Genomic DNA, 18,704 nt, shown 5'->3' with positions numbered 1-18,704 from the left:
GAATTTGAAAACAAGCCAGATAAGAATGAAGACATATTTTGATAGACGTGCTCGGCCTAGGACATTCGCAGTGGGGCAAAAGGTGTTGGTATTTTTCCCTAGCCAAAATAATCCCTTGCAATCTCGTTTTTCTGGACCCTATGTTATTGAATCTCGAGTGACTGATCTAACATATATAATCAAAACACCAGATAGATGCAAGAAAACACAACTCTGTCATGTAAACATGCTAAAACCTTATTATGAGAGGGATTCAGTTGTGGCCTTGGTGGATGATGTAAAGGTTTTTTTCTAGAATGCCTGATGTTGATGTTGAGGAAGGCCAATTTAGACCAAATATTGTTCCATCGAAACTAAAAAACCAAAATATCATGGAGAACCTTGAAACGAAGTTGGACCATTTACAAGTTTCACAAAAACAACAGATGAGAGAATTAATTTTAAAATTTAAAAATCTGTTCCCACATGTTCCAAACAGAACATCGATAATTACCCATGATGTTGATGTTGGGGATGCAAAACCAATCAAACAACACCCATATCGAATGAATGTAGAAAAAAGTAAACTTGTTGATCAGGAAATAAAATACATGTTGGAAAATGATATTATTAGACATTCTAGTTCAAATTGGAGTTCGCCCTGTGTTATTGTACCTAAACCTGATGGAACTGTTAGATTTTGCACAGATTACAGGAAAGTGAATGCTGTAACAAAGTCAGATGCTTACCCTATTCCTAGGGTGGATGATTGCATAGATAGAGTGGGAAAGGCAAAATTTCTTACAAAGATTGACTTAGTAAAAGGGTACTGGTGTGTTCCATTAACAGATAGAGGAAGGGAGATTTCTGCCTTTGTAACCCTTTCTGGATTGTATGAATACAATGTTTTGCCATTTGGAATGAAAAATGCTCCGGCAACATTTCAAAGAATGATTAATTCAGTGATTCATGGGTTAAAACATACAGATGCCTACATTGACGACTTAGTGACTGGGAATGATACATGGGAGGATCACATCTCTGTGTTAGAAAGGTTGTTTGAAAGACTTTCCAAGGCTAACCTTACAGTTAACTTGGCTAAAAGTGAATTTGGCCATGCCACTGTGACGTATCTTGGTCATGTTGTAGGTCAAGGCAAGCAAGCTCCTGTTCAGGCAAAAGTTCAAGCAATATCTGAGTTCCCTATTCCCACAGGTACGAGGACTGTTAAAAGATTTTTGGGAATGGTTGGATATTATCGAAAATTTTGTAAAAACTTTGCTGATATTGCTCTTCCCCTAACTAATCTTCTGAAGAAGGGAGTAAAGTTTGTTTGGACAGATTCTTGTCAAGAAGCATTTGAGAAGCTGAAAGCCATTTTATGCTACCATCCTGTGCTCAAAACACCTGACTTTGAAAAGCCATTTTCATTAGCAGTAGATGCTAGTGATGAAGCTGCAGGAGCTGTGTTGTTGCAGAAGGGTGACCTTGATGATATTGACCATCCTGTAGCTTACTTTTCAAAGAAATTTAATGAGCATCAAAAGAATTATTCCACCATAGAGAAAGAATTACTGTCGCTTGTTTTAGCCTTGCAACATTTCAGTGTATATGTTTGCACCGCTCAGAAACCATTGACTGTATATACAGATCATAACCCATTGGTGTTTCTGAGCCGAGTCAAAAACAAGAACAGAAAGCTGTTAAACTGGAGTTTAATTTTGCAAGAGTTTGATCTCATGATAACTCACATTAAAGGCAAAGATAATGTGATTGCTGACTGTCTTTCCCGATGTTAAATGGGAAACATGTATCTGTACTAATCTGATAGTCTGTAGTTGTGTAGCATGATAATCATTAACATTACTAACTGTATGCGCGGTTAAATTTTTCTTGGGAAAAATTTTTTTTAGGTGGGAGGTGTTACGGACTCAGTGAAAGTCCCTTTAAGATAGAGAGTGTGTGTGTATGTGTGTGTGGGGCGTGCTTACGTCAATAGAAGATAAAGGACGTAATGACGTTGTTGAAGAAGTCAGAAGAAGAAGAAGAAGGAGAGAGAGAGAGAAGGGAGAGAGACACCAGCCTGCTTGTTTTCTCTATCGATGGATGAGAAACAATAACTGTGTTTGCCACTGAAATCCATGTATGGAAGTTGGAAGTAATCTGGTGGAGTTCACTTTGTTGCTGACCTGTAGAAGGAAACAGGTATTTGTGTGTGGACGACCACGATTCGGATGCTTTTCGGGGTGAGAAAGTCACTACCGAGTAAACACTGGAGTGTCGTTTGGGTTCCATCGTGGAACATTTGGATTTCGTATTTACTCTCTCTATGTTTCTCTACGTCTACGTCTTATCTTCAGACAACGGTGGTTGTCGAAGAAGCCCTTGCTCATGTTTCACCTTATGGCTTGCGGAACTGAACTTTAAGAACCATTCCGGAACTGGGAGTTTTGGACTTTGCCACACACACACACACGAAGAGTTCAGTTTTGGGGTTAACGTTCGAGGTTTAACATTCTTGAATTCTAACATACTAACATTTTTACTTTTATTTTACGTATTATCATAAGTAGTAATCAATAAAATAGTTTTTAACACTGAATCATGCCCAGTGTGTTTCTTTTGTTGCTGGTTCGTGACAGTATTCAGAGTTCAGCAATAAATCTGGCCTTGCCAATGTCATCCATCTTCTGAGAACAAATGGAAAAAAAAACTAAATCTCAAAGTGAAACCTGAATGTTTAGAGAAAGGTCAAAATAATAAGTAGTCACTGGCTTAGAACTCCTGAAGCTATGCTTTACAGGAAAGAGTTTATTCCAAATTTAACACTGTTGTTGGGGATTCACATGTGGAGATCTGGAACAGGAATCCTGTCTGTTTCCAATGGTCTCCTTTGCCAACTGATTTAAGAAGACCACTATCGTCCCAGTACCTAAGAAAAACAAGGTAACAAGCCTTAATGACTACCGCCCGGTGGCTCTGCCATCCATCATCATGAAGTGCTTTGAGAGGATGGTTATGGCACGCATTAACTCCACCCTCCCAGGAAACCTCAACCCACTGCAATTCATCTACCACTGAAACAAGTCTACAATGGATGCCATATTCCTGGCCCTACACTCATCTCTGGAGCATCTGGACGGTAAAGACACCTATGTTAGACTATTGTTTATTGACTACAGCTCCATCTTCAATACTACAATTCCAAGCAAATTCATCACTAAACTCCAAGACCTGAGACTCAATGCCTCCCTCTGCAACTGGATCCTTGACTTTCTGACCAACAGACCGCAATAAATGAGGATCGGCAGCAAACCTCCAGCACGATTATTCTCAACACTGGTGCCCCACAAGGCTGCGGCTTCAGCCCTCTACTCTACTCCCTACATACTCATGACTGCATGTCCAGATTCCGCTCTGACTTCATCTACAAGTTTGCAGATGATACCACTGTAGTGGGCCGTATCTCAAATAATGATGTCGAAGTACAGGAAGGAGATAAAGAGCTTGGTGACTTGGTGTCATTACAACAACCTTTCCCTCAATGTCAGCATAGCAAAAGAGTTAGTCATCGACCTCAGGAAAGGGGGAAGTGTATGTACCCCTGTCTACATCAATGGCGCTGAGGTCAAGAGGGTTGAGCTTCAAGTTCCGAGGAGTGAACATCACCAGTAGCCTGTCCTGGTCCAACCATGGCCAAGAAAACTCACCAGCGCCTCTACTTCTTCAGGAGGCTAAAGAAATTTGGCATGTTCCCTTTGACACTCACCAACTTTCATCGATGCACCATTGAAAGCATCCTATCTGGATGTATCACGGCTTGGTACAGCAACTGCTCTGCCCAGGACTGCAAGAAACTGCAGAGAGTTGTGGACACAGCCCAGCACATCAGGGAAACCAGCCTCCCCTCCATGGACTCTGTCTATACCTCTGGCTGCCTTGGTGAAGCAGCCAGCATAATCAAGGACCCCACCCACCGGGATCGTTCTCTCTTCTCTCCTCTCCCATCAGGCAGAAGATACAGGAGCCTGAGGGCACATACCACCAGGATCAGGGACAGCTTCTATCCCACTGTTATAAGATTTCTGACCAGTTCCCTTATATGATGAGATGGACTCTTGACCTCACAATCTACCTTGTTATGACCTTGTACTTTGTTGTCTATCTGCACTACACTTCCTCTGTAGCTGTGACACTTAACTCTGTACTCTGTTATTGTTTTTACCCTGTACTACCTTAATGCACTGTGTAATGAATTGATCTGTACAAATGGTTTGCAAGACAAGTTTTTCACTGTACCTCGGTACAAGTGACAATAATAAACCAATACAAATATATAGAACCAATAACACTATGAATATGAATATTTAGACTGAAAGACACTATCAATATAAAAGGAAGCCATGCACTTTTTGTTTTGTATTTGTATATATTTTTATGAATATAATTTACTTTTGAAATAAAAAAGTTGAACTTTAACAGCTACCAGCTGGGTTATCAAGACCCCAGAAACTCAGCTGAAATACAAGCTTGAGTTTGTAGCTGCAGAAGGTTAGAGAATTTTCTCTCCAGGCATTAACACTCTCCACCATTTATTCCTGCTGCCTTTTCAGCATATGGAGGGGTTCCTTCTCCATCTATCCAACCAGTTTTAAGCAGATCAGTCCTGCTCCATCTTTTCCACTTTTTGCATCGTATGACTAGAAAACACTGATTTACACGCTTTACCATGTCAGCTACTCTCCATTCTTTCATAGGTCAGATTGACTTTTGAAACAATTCCCAATTACAATATCCGCATAGCAATTCCTCTTTAAGAGGTGTAGACTGACTTTTAACAATGCTAAGCACTTGTGTATTGGATCCTTGCTGATGAATGCAGAAATATAGGAAACACTTGTACCATGCTGTAAACGTAGCATGAATTTGATGAACCGTGTGTAGTACGGTTAACGGGCATGTGTTAATCATGTACCATGCTTCCCAAGCCTGAGTTCCCTTCCCGATTTATCAATTTAACTCTGTGTGCAATGAGGAAAGAAAAGATAACAATAATAGAGATCTAAAAGCTTCTGAGGTTGAGGTTTCAGAACCAGTACTCCTTTGAAAAATGATGAAAGTGCAGAAATGGACCATTAAGTCCTGCTATTTACCATGATAGCAAACATATAGATCCAGTATTGCATCTCCTTAATGTAATGCACTTAAGATCCTGATATTTAGATCTGTTTTCTGGATGAATTTTTCATCACCCATGAAGTTATATTTTAACAAAGGAAACAGGAGCAGGAGTTGGCCATCTGACTCATTGAGCCTGCTCCGTCATTCAATAAGATCATGTCTAATCTGGTTGTGTACTCAGATCCACCTACCTGCTTTTTCACCATAACCTTTAATTCCCCTACTATGCAAAAATTTATCTAACTGTGACTTAAATATATTTAGTGAGGTAGCCTCTACTGCTTCCCTGGGCAGAGAATTCCACAGATTCACTACTCTCTGGGTAAAGCACTTCCTACTCATCTCCATCCTAAATCTACAGCCACAAATCTTGAGGCTATGTCCCCTAGTTCTAGTCTCACTTAACAGTGGAAACAACTTTCCTGCCTCTATCATCTATCCCTTTCATAATTTTATTCAAGATCCCCTCTCATTCTTCCGAATTCCAGTGAGTATAGTCCCAGGCGAGTCAATCTCTTCTCATAGGCGAAACCCCTCATCTCTGGAATCAACCTGGTGAACCTCCACTGCACCGTTTCCAAAGCCAGTATATCTTTTCTTATGTGAATATCTTTTTCATGTGAATTTTAATGTGTTTGACTGTGAGTGAGATGGCTTTCAACACATTAAACTTTCTTGATGATAGCCTGCAGGCTCCTTTCTAGTTGCTTTGATTAATTACTCAGCAAGGATGTACACTTTTGCTGATTAGGGGTTTCAGAGTTCTCCTGGTTAACTGGGTAATTAATTATTATGGTTTTGACTGTTTAGGTCACTGGAGCTAATCGAATTCATGTTGAATCAATTTATGTTCCAGAAACTGCTCTAAGATATTTGTGGACAGAATGCACAAATCACTGGGGGCTTCTCTCTTTTTCAATTAGTATAGCTGCACAAAGAATACGAATGATTTAGATTTTAAAAGAGTAGGAAATTAACCTCATTCCTCTAATAATCAATTAGCCAGCCAATAATCTCAGAATAAGCTTACACACAAAGAAATATTAATTGGGGAAAGTAGAGCTGGCCACTTGTGTTTGGAAATGGCACCACAGAGCAGGATGAGTACTACAGAGGAGAAGGCACCAACAGAAAAAAAATTAGCATCAGGGAATCAGGGAGACGGAGCATAGCAGCATATGCTTCATGGATTTAGTAATATCAGCCCTATGTTGCCCTGTCTGATTGATAAAGAGGAAGTACTGGGAAGGTTAATTGCACTTCAAGTGGATAAATTACTTAGTCCAGAGGGAAGTAAGGAATGTAATTGCAGAACACTTGGCTATAATCTTCCAAACATCTATAGATTCAGAGATGGTGCCTGAGGAATGGAAAACTGCAAATGTTGCACAGCGATGTTCCAGGGATAAACCCAATAACAATGGACCAGCCAGCTTACACTCAGTGGTGGGGATGGTTCTTGAAGCAATAATCAATGATAGAATTAGTTATTACTTGGACACGTATGGATTTATTTAAGCCATCATGGATTTGTTTGGGGTTTTTGATGAATTAACAGAGTGGTTAATGAGAGAAATGCATTTGATGTGGTAAATAATGGCTTACAAAAGGTATTTAATGAAGTGCCCCATAATAGGCATGTCACCAAGACTGAAGCCCATAGGATAACAGAGACTGTAACAGCTTGGATACAAAATTGGTTAACAGTGAACCCAGAGTAGAAGTGAAATGTTGTGGATAAATGCTGTTTTTCACATTGAAAGGAAGTGTACAGTGGTTGGTACGATATATTAAGGACTTGATCCTAGGTGTACAGGGCCCAATTTCCAAAACTTGGGGACGTACTGAACTGTAAGGTAATAGACTTCAAGGATATACACGGCTGATGGGATGGGTGGTAGATGAAACCTAATGCTAAGAGATATGAAGTTTGAAGTTTTGGTAAAAGAATGAGGAGAGACAATATAAACTCGAGGGCACAATACCATAAGGAGTACCAAAGAAAAATCCAGGGGTATAAGTGCATAGTTCATTGCAAGTGGGAGATTGAAAAAGTGGTTTAAAAAGCAGGTGATCTAAGTTTTATAAATAGGGGCAGAAATTTAAGAAAACAAAGGAAACATCTGATAGGAATATGTTGTATATAAGATTACGAGAGGGATAGATAGGGTAGATAGTCAATATCTTTTTTCCCTTGTAAGGGTACCAAAAACAAGAGGGTATAGGTTTAGGGTGAGAGGACTGAGTTTTAAAGGGGTCTGAGGGGTATTTTTTTTTTCTCCACGGAGAGTGGTTGATATCTGGAACATGCTGCCAGAGGAGGAATCAGTTATAATTATTATGTATAAGAGGCATGCAGACAGACACTTAAGTAGGCAAGGCATAGAAGAATATGGTCCTAATGTGGGCAAATGGGATTGGTGTAGATGGGCCAAAAGGTCGGCGTGGACGTGGTGGGCCGAAGATTGTGTAAAATGGACTCTGAAATTCAGGAGAATAAGAAGAAGCATACTAAATTCTGATAGGATTTGACAGAGCAGATGTTGAGAGGCTGCTTCCTTTGGCTAGAGAGTCTAAACAAGGGCATATTCTCAGGATTAGAGATTTAGCATGTGGGACTCAGAGGAGGATAAATTTCTTTATTAGGAGCATGGTAAATCTTTGGACTACCATCTCCCAAAAGGCTCAGATGCTGAGTATACTTAGGGCTGAGACTGTTGGATCTTTGGACAAGTAATCTGGGGACTGGGTAGAAAATGGATGTGATTTTGAGAATCTTAAATGACAAAGCAACATTGATGGGATTTATAGCTTATTCCTGCTTGATTCATTACTTTCTGAAAATAAAATTCCACCAAAAATTTACAGAAATATATTTTATATCAGTTTTTCTGAGCAACTTTGTCAGCTCCCTTGGCCTGATATGAATGTAAGCAGAGTGCTCTAATGATATATGGCCTCTGCCTGTAGAGGTGCCATGGCAGCAGACTTATTAAACCTGATCAAGTTACAAAATATAGGGTAATCTTTCATCTCCAGTTCTCAACTCTGATGTTGGACTATCGGCCTGAAATGATAGCTCATTTCTGTCTCCACAGATGTTGCCTGACCTGTGGAATATTACCAAAAGTTTTGATTTTTCTTTAATTTCCATATCTTGCAGATAAAGAAATTTCACTTTAGATTGTCTCCAGGCCAATCAGACATCCCATTCTCTTAACTAGTGAGCTAGCAACCTGCGACCAATTCAGACTCAAACAAATCGTCACCAACAAACAGGAAAAGACATGTTCCTGGTGGCTGCTGCACCTGTAGGTAATGTACAGACTCCCAATGAAAACCTGGAACATGGAGATTTATGATTACAACTGAAGTCAAAAACATGTACAATTTTTGATGACTATAGGTGCAATCCTGATTCTCTACATTCTGCTTTTTCTCTAAGAGTCTGGGCACCACCTGTATCTGTGCAATGACTGGAAGCAGGTTGCAAGGTTACTTCCTTAATCCACTGGAAATGTGAACAATTCGACGCTCAAAAGTGACTATTTGGGGTCTTTATACAAGATCGAAAAGTTCTTCATTCAGCAGCTGCTGATCTACTGGATGGGAGGGAGGGAAGAAGGTTGGCAAAAAAAAACTACCAATATGTAAGAAATTGAGGAAAATATCTTTTCATGTACATGCAAACATGAATCTCTACTTTTGGCTAGGAGTCCGTGCATTACCTGCATCTGTGGCAGTCACCAGCAGCATATATTCCTCCTGAATTTCTCTGTCTAGGCTCTGCAGTAAGCTGAGTTCTCCATTTGTCGAGAGAGAAAACTTGCCATCTTCATTTCCTCGTTTAATCTTGTAAGTCAGTTTACTGTTGGAATCTAAGTCATCGTCACGGCCCAGCAGCTGGGAAAAACAGTAAACCCTTACTAAGTAACTGCTTTCAAGTGATTATATTTGATTATTGTTTCTATACATGGTCAATATAATTGTCCTGAGCATCCTCTCTTGGAATGCTATAACTACAGTGTATTTTTCATCTCTTGTTCAACTGAAAGATACCTTCTGTTAGGATAGTACCTTCAAGATGAAATAGTCTGAATTTATCTAGAGTTAATACATAATCCTACTAAACTCCCAATACTTTGATAGGTCTAGAGGCTCATTTAAATGGATTCCATCTTTTTAACAAAGTATTTTGCAGACATTTTTTACAATTTGATATCAAATACACAGCATGTGTGTCATCATAGTTCACAAATTACTGTTGAATTATATCATTGTGATAAAATGATCTCTCACTCTTCTGAGTCTCTGTTCCCTAGCAAAAATGCATTTAAGCAAGAGAATGTCTCTTTAAGAATCAGACTCAGATTTCATTCATCAATTTTTTAATAATGTAGGGTTGAAGCTATGATTTACTTTAAGTAGAAGATGGATGACCATAATTGCCTGATACCAAGGTTACCAGATTGTCAACTGCTGAAGATCTACCTTTCACAGTTCCCATCAACAGCATATCCAGATGTTTGCTTTTAAAAATGAACCGCAACTATTATAAAAGGCTCCCAATCCTGATAGTGTTTCCAGAACTATTTCTGGCCAGGGTAAAGTAACATGGGATTGGGGCTGACAGGGTTGCTCTACAAACAACTGGGATGGAGTCAATGTGCCGATGATTCCTTGTGGTGTTGTAGCAGTTCTGTGATTCCCTTGAAGGCTCTTTTTGAGAGTGTGGTAAGGAGTCTAATACATCAGACTTAATCATCAGGGTTAACACTGGTTGGTAGTTAATAGTATCCTCCTTATTGTCAATGTGCTTGTGTCCTATTTTATCTTCTTAACACATTGAACCTAATTACCAGTACAGCATGATTGTCAACAGAGAGGGATTATGGAAGGTCAATCTCAAATTTAGCTGTCCACAAAACTTCATCACCAACATTCCCCTGCTCCATGATAATGTACATGCCTCACCAACAGATCCACACACACACACACACACACCTAGTACCAATGCAGACTGTGGCTAAGCAAGGCTGTGTCCTGGCACCAATCCTCTTTTTAATCTTCTTTACCTCACTTCCAACAACATCGCCACTGGAGTAGAGTTAATCTAAAGGATTGTTTGAAGCCAAGACCTCAAATCCAGTACCAAGTACATGTCAACTGAGTAGCAGTGACCTCTACCTCCTGCATGCATCAGAGCTATCAACAAGGGGCAGTTGGCATCTGAAAGCACTGCCTCCAGAAAATCCTTCAACTTCATTGGCAGGATAAGTTAGGTGAACTAATGGCACAAGTAGAAATAAATGGATACAAGAACCACTACTGAGACCTGGATGCAAGGTGACCAAAGGTGGGAATTAAACATTCCAGTGTACTTCACTTTTAGAAGAGATAGTTAAAGTGAAAAGGAGGTGGTACAACCCTCATATCAAAGAAGGGGATAGCGGGAGTAGCTTTAAAGGGATAAAGGGATTTTTTAGTTCAGAAAATCAAAAAGTAGAATCAGTTTGATTGGTGGATTGCTGGACTTCGGAGTTCACCAATCACCTTGAACTCCTGTCTCACCACTCCCCTTCTTCTCTTTCTACTGGCCATCTCACCTCTCCACTCTCAGCCTGGATGCTGGGTTTCGACCTGAAATGTCAACAGTTCATTTCCTCCCACAGATGCTGCTCGACCCGCTGAGTTCCTCCAGCAGATTGTTTGTTCCTCTAAATTACTAGTCCAATAACTTAACCACTGTGCCATCGCTGCACCCTGATACAGTTGTACTCATTGTGAAATGTTCTCATACCACGTAGAAGGAAGCCATTTGGCCCATTGTGTCAATACCGGCTCTCAGAGCAATCCCATCAATCTCATTCCCTTATAACCTATCCTTATATGCCTATCAAATCCCTCCCCACCTCCTTCAATTCTCCTACCACCCACCTACACACTAGGGGCAATTTACAGTGGCTAATTAACCTACCAGCCAGCACGTCTTTGGAATGTGGGAGGAAACCAAAGCACCTAAGGAAACCCACATGGTCACGGAGAATGTCTGAACTCTATACTGACGGCACCGGAAGTTAGGATTGAACCTGGTCACTGGAGCTGTGAGACAGCAGCTGTGCCACTGTGCTGTCCTTGTAGTTAAGGGGCTTTAAGGGAAGAAGGATCACAATATGATACAATTTTATATAAAGATTGAAAATGATTTAAAACCAGGATTTTAAATGCAAACAAAATGAATTATGAAGGCATGAGGTGTATATTGGATTTAGTAGATTAGGAAATTAAATTAAAAGGCATGGCACTAACATTTACAAAGTGAATACATAGTGTAAACAAATATATCACTTTTTTTAGATTTTTGTGTTTTAAAAAGTCCATTTGTGATTAACAGGGGAAGTTCATGACATTATTAGATCAAGACAAAAGGCGATGTTACCACCAAACAGAGCAGCGAGCCTGAGAATGCATCAAAGAATGCATCAAAGGAGGACCAAGATGCCAGGTGGCCAGTTTGAACTTAGTGGTAATGGTACAAGTGAATGGCTCGCTAGGCTATTTAGAGGCCATTTAAGAGTCAACCAGTGATGTCGCTATGTAAAATGGCTAAAGATCCAGTTGAGAAAGAAAATGGAAGATATAGGAGCAGGTATAGACTAACATAATCAAATATTTCTTGGGACATAATTAATCCCTGCCATTAGAGGAGAGAGAGAGGGAGATGGGGAAATGTTCCCAGTGGAAAGACAAACCAGGTCACCACTTAACCTAATGCAGGTGCATGCTTGTAATCCATAATTTGAGATTAAATTAGAGATCTTTTAGAAATGAAATGGATAATTAAGGACAACCAGCCTGAATTATTAAACCAAATTGTTTTTTATCTGTATAATGGATTTTTTGAGGCAGTGACTGATAGTGTAGATAAAAGATGCACAGTAGATACTGGGAACAAAGTTCCTTGAACATGTTTGTGGAGCTGTAAATGCCATAGTGTGGGATTTTTGACTGCCTTTGCATCTTATCTGACTCCCATCCCAACAAGGAAGGGCACCAATGGTATGGATTTTGTTTGCTGCACATCAGCCAGGCTGGGGCCCAGGAAAATTGCACTTTCATGGAAGGGTCTGTTTGTTTTGGCCATAGAATTAATTTTTAAAGCCAGCAATTTCTTTGCAGCCATTTGCTAAGAGTGATTGATTATTCTTTCATTGGGAAGCTGTTACTGGATCACAATGATTGATTGCAGTTAGAATACCAGCATTAGGTCTCCAACTCTATCTTGGTAATAGTCAGTACTCTTGTATTTTATCTTGGCTGCCAGAAAGAGAGAACTGACAGTATTTTAGACGAGTAGATTTAGGCCTAAAATAATTCCACATTGGCAAAGGAGCAGTGTAGCAGGGGTAGAAGGGATCTTTGCCAATTTTACATGTGCACCCAGCAGCAAAATTTTATTCCATACCAAGGGGAAGGCATTGCGAATGATAGAATAGGCTTTGCACACTTAAAAGCATATACCTGTAAAAGCCTTTCCTTCAGTTATACAGTCATAGAGTTATACAGCATGGAAACAGGCCCTTTGGCCCAATTTGTCCCTGCCGACTGAAGTGTCTACTTGAGCAAGTCCCATTTGCCTGCATTTGGCCCATATCCCTCTAAGTCTTCCCTATCCATGTACCTGTCTAAATGTCTTTTAAACACTGTTATCATACCCACCTCTACCACTTCCTCTGGCAGCTTCTTCCATATACCCACCATCCTGTGTGAAAAAGTTGCCCCTCAGATCCCTTTTAAATCTTTCTCTCTCACCTTGAACCCATGCCCTCTTGTTTTTGACTCACTCACTCTGGGAAAAGGCCGAGGACCTATGCCTTTATAAGATCATCCTTAGCCTCCTACACTCCAGGGAAAAAAGATCCAGCTTATCCAGCCTTTCCTTAGCCCACTGCTCTACGCTCTCTTCACATATAACTGTGTGACTAGGCACAACTCAAACGCCATCTATAAATTCGCCAATGACACCACTGTTGTTGGCAGAATCTCAGATGGCGATGAGGAGGCGTACAGGAGTGAGATAGATCAGTTGGTTGAGTAGTGTCGCAACAACAACCTCACACTCAACATCAGCAAGACCAAGGAATTGATTGTGGACTTCAGGACAGGAAAGTCGGGAGAACACACACTAGTCCTCATTGAGGGGTCAGCAGTGGAAAGGGTGAGTAGCTTCAAGTTCCTGGGCACAGCATTTCAGAGGATTTTATCTTAGGCCCAACACATTGATGCAATCATGAAGAAGGCACGCCAGTGGCTCTACTTCATTAGGAGTTTGAGGAGATTTGGTACATCACCAAAGACTTGCAAATTTATGCAGATATATGGTGGAGAGCCTTCTGACTGGTTGCATCACCACCTGGTATGGAGGCTCCAATCCGCAGGATCGAAAGAGGCTGCAGAGGGTTGTAGACTCAGCCAGATCCAGCATGGGCGCAACCATCCCCGCCATTGAGGACATCTTCAAGAGGCGGTGCCTCAAGAAGGCAGCATCCATCACTAAGGACCCTCATCACCCAGGACATGCCCTCTTCTCGTTACTACAGTCGGGGAGGAGGTACAGGAGCCTGAAGACCCACCCTCAATGTTTCAGGAACAGCTTCTTCCCGTCCACCATCAGGTTTCTGAACAACCCATGAACTCATGAACACTACCTTGTTATTCCTTTTTTGTACTATTTTTGTAACTTGTAGACGGCACGGTAGCATAGTGGTTAGCACAATGCTTTACAGCGCCAGTAACCCGGGTTCAAATCCGGCCAATGTCTGTAAGGAGTTTGTACGTTCTTCCCGTGTCTGTGTGGGTTTCCTCCGGGTGCTCGGGTTTCCTCCCACATTCCAAAGATGTACAGGTTAGGAAGTTATGGGCATGCTATGTTGGCGCCAGAAGCGTGGTGACACTTGCGGGCTGCCCCCCAAAATCACTACGCAAAAGATGTATTTCACTGTGTGTTTCGATGTACATGTGACTAATAAAGATCTTATAAAGATCTTATAATTTTCATGTCTTTATGTCTTGCACTGTACTGCTGCTGCAAACAGCAAATTTCTCGGCATATGTCAGTGATAATAAACCCGATTCTGATTCTCCTATCACTCCAGCCCTCCAGTCCCGGTAACATCCTCATGAATCTTTTCTGCACCCTTTCCAGCTTAATGACACCCTTCCTATAGCTAGTCAACCAGAACTGGACACAATACTCCAAATGTGGTCTCACCAACAACTTATACAGTTGTTACATGACATCCAAACTCCTGACCAATGAAAGCAGCATGCCAAATGCCTTCTTCACCACCCTATCTACTTGTGAAAACAAAAACCTTCAATGGGCAAATCCATATTTTGCTCCTTATTAAGTACAAGCTGTAACAATGTAACTGAGGTAAAGCTCATCATTGGAGCATACTTTCTTCTTTGCTTTGACTAGATTAAGAACTAAAATAATTGAAAGAGATTTCAAAAACCTATGTACCTGATATACAATTTGTGGAACTACGTTTATATTCTCCAAGAAATGTAGGGTCACTTTGGTGGGCTGGATGATTGGTACAAAATCATTGACATCTCTGAGCACAACCCTGACAGTGGCTGTTCCTGACCTGGGAGTGGGTCCACCATCCATTGCAATAACCACAAAAGAATAAACTGGTATTTGTTCACGATCCAAATTCCTAGACAATGAGATTAATCCGGTAACTGAATCAATGTCAAAGTCCTTGCTGCTTGTAGCATATCGAACCTGCCCGTTTTTGCCTTCATCGAGGTCAACAGCTGAAACTGCTAGCAAATCTGAGCCACGAGATATATTTTCATCCACTGTGACTGTATAAGTAGTTTGAGTGAAGACAGGAGAGTTGTCATTGACATCAGTGATAATTGCTCTGATGCTTAAGGAAGAGAACAGTGATGGTTGGCCTTTGTCTGAAGCAGTCACATCTATTGTAACCCATTCTACTAATTCTCTGTTGAGGTCTCCAGTCAGACTCAGTTCACCACTTGTGGCATTGATGCTGAACTTGCACCCTGTTAATTGCAGCAGGGAGTATTCGATGTGGCCATTGAGTCCACTGTCCGGATCTATGGCTTTAACTGTCAATACCACAGTACCAATAGAAATATCTTCAGGAAGGTAGACAGTATTTGAATGTAAGAATGCAGGGGGATTGTCATTCACATCTAGGAGCTCCACCATAATCCATGCACTACTTCTGAAGCGCACTGAATCACATTGAGCCTGATCAGTTGCTTGAACAATCAAAACGTATGTAGTCTGGCGTTCTCGATCTAATGTCTGTTGGACTCGGAGTACAGCATTCTGATCAATTGTAAAATCTCCATTGGGATCTCCAGAGATTATATTTAACGTCAAAGCAGCATTCAGACCTGGACAATAGACAAATGTACAGTCAGTTACACAACACTTACACAGGCTATATACAGTACATCTACCTCCAATCTATTATAGGACCATCAGCAATGAGATGAACAGCTGTCAAACTTCCTTGGCTAAAGCACTATTCAAGATAATACATGACAGCTATATTAAATTTTACAAAGTAGAAATTTGCCACTTCTCAACAATAAAGTATTGAACAAAGACAACCACACATTTTTTTTCCATCAACTATTATTCCCGTAGGAGTTTCTTCAGGTGGTAGATTATACTTACAGTACTGACAACTATAAACTTCATTATAATGTGTTTTAGGACAACAAAACCAACATTTCTTCTTCTAACAATTCCTCTCTTTAGAAGCCACAACCTTGCTAGGATTTTGTTCCAGGTACAAAGAGTCGTCTTGTGTGTCCAAGTCTGGGCAGCAGTTTGTTGAAAGCCTATTATCCCAAGCTGGGTGAAAATAGGACAACTAAAGAAAGTCCCAACTTGCCTCATAAACTGATTTTCCAGCATATTATCAGTGAATTAATCACAACATAAGTCTTCACAAAAGGAAGTGTTGGTGCAAACTGTTTGGATAAGTGTAAAATATTGAGTGGTTTAAATATATTAACAGGAAATCTTAAAATATCGAAAGGGTCTAACATCTTTGAAAGTATACGAATCACTGGACCCAGATGAAATGTACTCCTGGTCATTCAGAGAAGAAAAGAAATAACAGAGACTCTGACCATCATTTTCAAATTCTCTCTGGCTAAAGATATGATGTCATGGGACTAGTAAACTCCTAACAATGAAGCATTGCTTACAAGGATGAAAGGGACAAATCCCAGACCGCCAAATGGTAGAAAAATTACTGGAAAAAAAAATCAGAGGGATAATACAATTCATCATTTGGAAAGTGTCAGAGGCCATTTGACTCACAGAGACATAGAGCCATACGACAAGGAAACGGGGTCTTTGGCCCACTAAGTCTGCACAAACAATAAAGCACCTATCTGCATCTAAAGGTAAGATGAATCTAGGTACAGATTAATCTGCAAAGTACAATTAAGGTACTGATTAACCTTGTATGGTCAGCATGAATTTATTAAAGGAAGATAGTGTTTGACAAACTTGACTAACTTTTTTGGAAAAGGGTAGAAAATATTCATGGATTTTCACATGATTGATAGCCAGAAAAGTAAAAGGAACAGGGATCCAAAAGAAACTCGCAAGTTGTATTCAAAATGCGTTCAGTGGCAGGAAGCAAAATGTGTTGATTTTGTGACTGTTCTAGGGGCTGAGCTGAACTCTGGGTTATGAACACCTGACTTATGGACACCTGAACATACGTGTGAGCTCCCATGATATTATTAAATTCAAATGTCTGTTGTACGTACTGGTTTCCTCTCTCTCTCCACTTTTGGAAATTGTTCTTTCTATTGCGTATGATGCCATCTGTTGTAATACCATGTGGAGGCATGGTTACCATATGGAGTGACTTTTTTTGTAGTTTTTTTTATTTACGGATAAAATCAATTTATGGACGTCTGTAAAAACAGAACCCGTTTGTTACCTGGGGACAACCTGTAGATCCTGTTGTATTTTGTGAAATAAGTTAATGATCTTTACTCACAAGAAGCAGGTCAGTCCATTCAGAATAAAGACCACTGGGTCATTGACCTGAAAAGTGAACTCTGCTTCTCTTGTCACCCATGCTGTGGATCTACTGGGCGTCTCCAGTATTTTCTATTTTAATTTGTGATATCTAGCATCTGGAGTTTCCTGCTTCAAGAGATGATTAAGGAGATTTGGGGCAATGGAAATAATGGTCATGAAGTTGATGGTGAGGAAGAAAGCTGTAGGCTGCAAGAAGAGGTCAATGATCTGGTCAGGTGAGCAGAAAGGTGGCAAATTCAGAGAGGTGGGAGGTTCAGGGAGGGCACACAAGGAATGCAGAATAAATGCCAAAATGATGGGAAGTGTGGAGGAGTACAGAGAGTGCAATCACAGGTAGTGGACCAGTAGATAAAGAGTTTAAGAAGGCATAAGGGAACTTTCCTTTTTTAACCATAACATAGAATATAAGAACAAGGGAGGTAATGTATAAAATACATAGAACAGCTTAGGTTGTGTATAGTGTTGTATAAAATGGAAATTAAAACACACCTAGAGTTTTAAGTACATTTCTGGTCATTGCATGACATGAACAATATGATAGAACCTGAATTTTAGCAGAGGGTGAAGATTGGATGGCTGTGATTTATTTTTCTTCAGAATAAAAGAGGTTGAAGGAAGATTTAATTAATGTAATTGAAGGATTAGAGTGGGAATTAGAATGGGAAGGGGAGTGGATTTTGGGGGAACTCACAGTCTGAAAAAAAATGACGGAGGCAGAAACTTCCATATTAAAGTACTTGGATATGCACCTGATGTGCCATAATCCAAGGTGTTAAACCAAGGGCTGGATTGTAAGATTTGACCATTAGGCCTTTTGTCTGACATAATCACAGAGCCTCCTCTGTGCTGTAGATTTCTGACTTTATATCTATTAGCAGTGGGACTCCTGATAATAATATTTTTCCTTTCCCTGTCTCAGGACACTGGTCGAATGCAAAACCTTTACTTCACTCCAGCAAGGATCAGGAAATCAATTCCTACTGTGGGGAGAATCTAGAAACTCTGTAGGCTGAAGAGTGCACATACCAACCAAGTCATAGCAACAGATTGTTACCCTAATGCAAACAATTCAAGACTTCAGCATTCATTCTTTGTTTCCTTAGTATTTTTTTTAAGAAAATATATTTGTTACCATGACACTCTCTGGTAATTCCAAAGTTAACAAGGTTTAAACTAAGTCTTGAAGTTTTTTTTTGGTAATTGGGAATAGATTTTATTTTTTTTCACAAGTGTTTGGCAATCAAAATAATATTTAATCTGCATTGTTAAAATGGCTTACTTGAAATCAAGTTTACCCATCTTGGATAATTAGATACACACAGTTTTTATTCTGGAGGCTTTGACATGTTTCCAAGTCAAAAATAGCTTGGTATATGATTTCTTGCTGTTTACCCTCTGATTATTAATGATTTCCTGAACGTCAGGCCGT

General features: G+C 40.2%; 1 protein-coding gene across 5 annotated transcripts in view; it reads right to left on the bottom strand.

Moving 5' to 3' along the window:
• The window catches only part of LOC127576201 (protocadherin Fat 4-like), a 108,927-nt gene that overhangs the window by 76,902 nt on the left and 13,321 nt on the right, over positions 1-18,704 (bottom strand). For all 5 annotated transcript variants that reach the window (XM_052026615.1, XM_052026617.1, XM_052026618.1 and 2 more), the window contains exons 4-5: positions 14,687-15,597; positions 8,889-9,063 (exon numbers count right to left, since the gene is read on the bottom strand). In XM_052026615.1, coding sequence (XP_051882575.1) covers positions 8,889-9,063; positions 14,687-15,597 — 1,086 coding nt within the window. The remainder of the gene's footprint in view (positions 1-8,888; positions 9,064-14,686; positions 15,598-18,704) is intronic.

Source organism: Pristis pectinata, chromosome 11 (genome assembly GCF_009764475.1).
Source record: "Pristis pectinata isolate sPriPec2 chromosome 11, sPriPec2.1.pri, whole genome shotgun sequence".
Taxonomy (NCBI): Eukaryota; Metazoa; Chordata; class Chondrichthyes; order Rhinopristiformes; family Pristidae; genus Pristis; species Pristis pectinata.
Note: the sequence above shows the minus strand (reverse complement) of the source record. Positions and strands in the feature narration are given on the sequence as shown.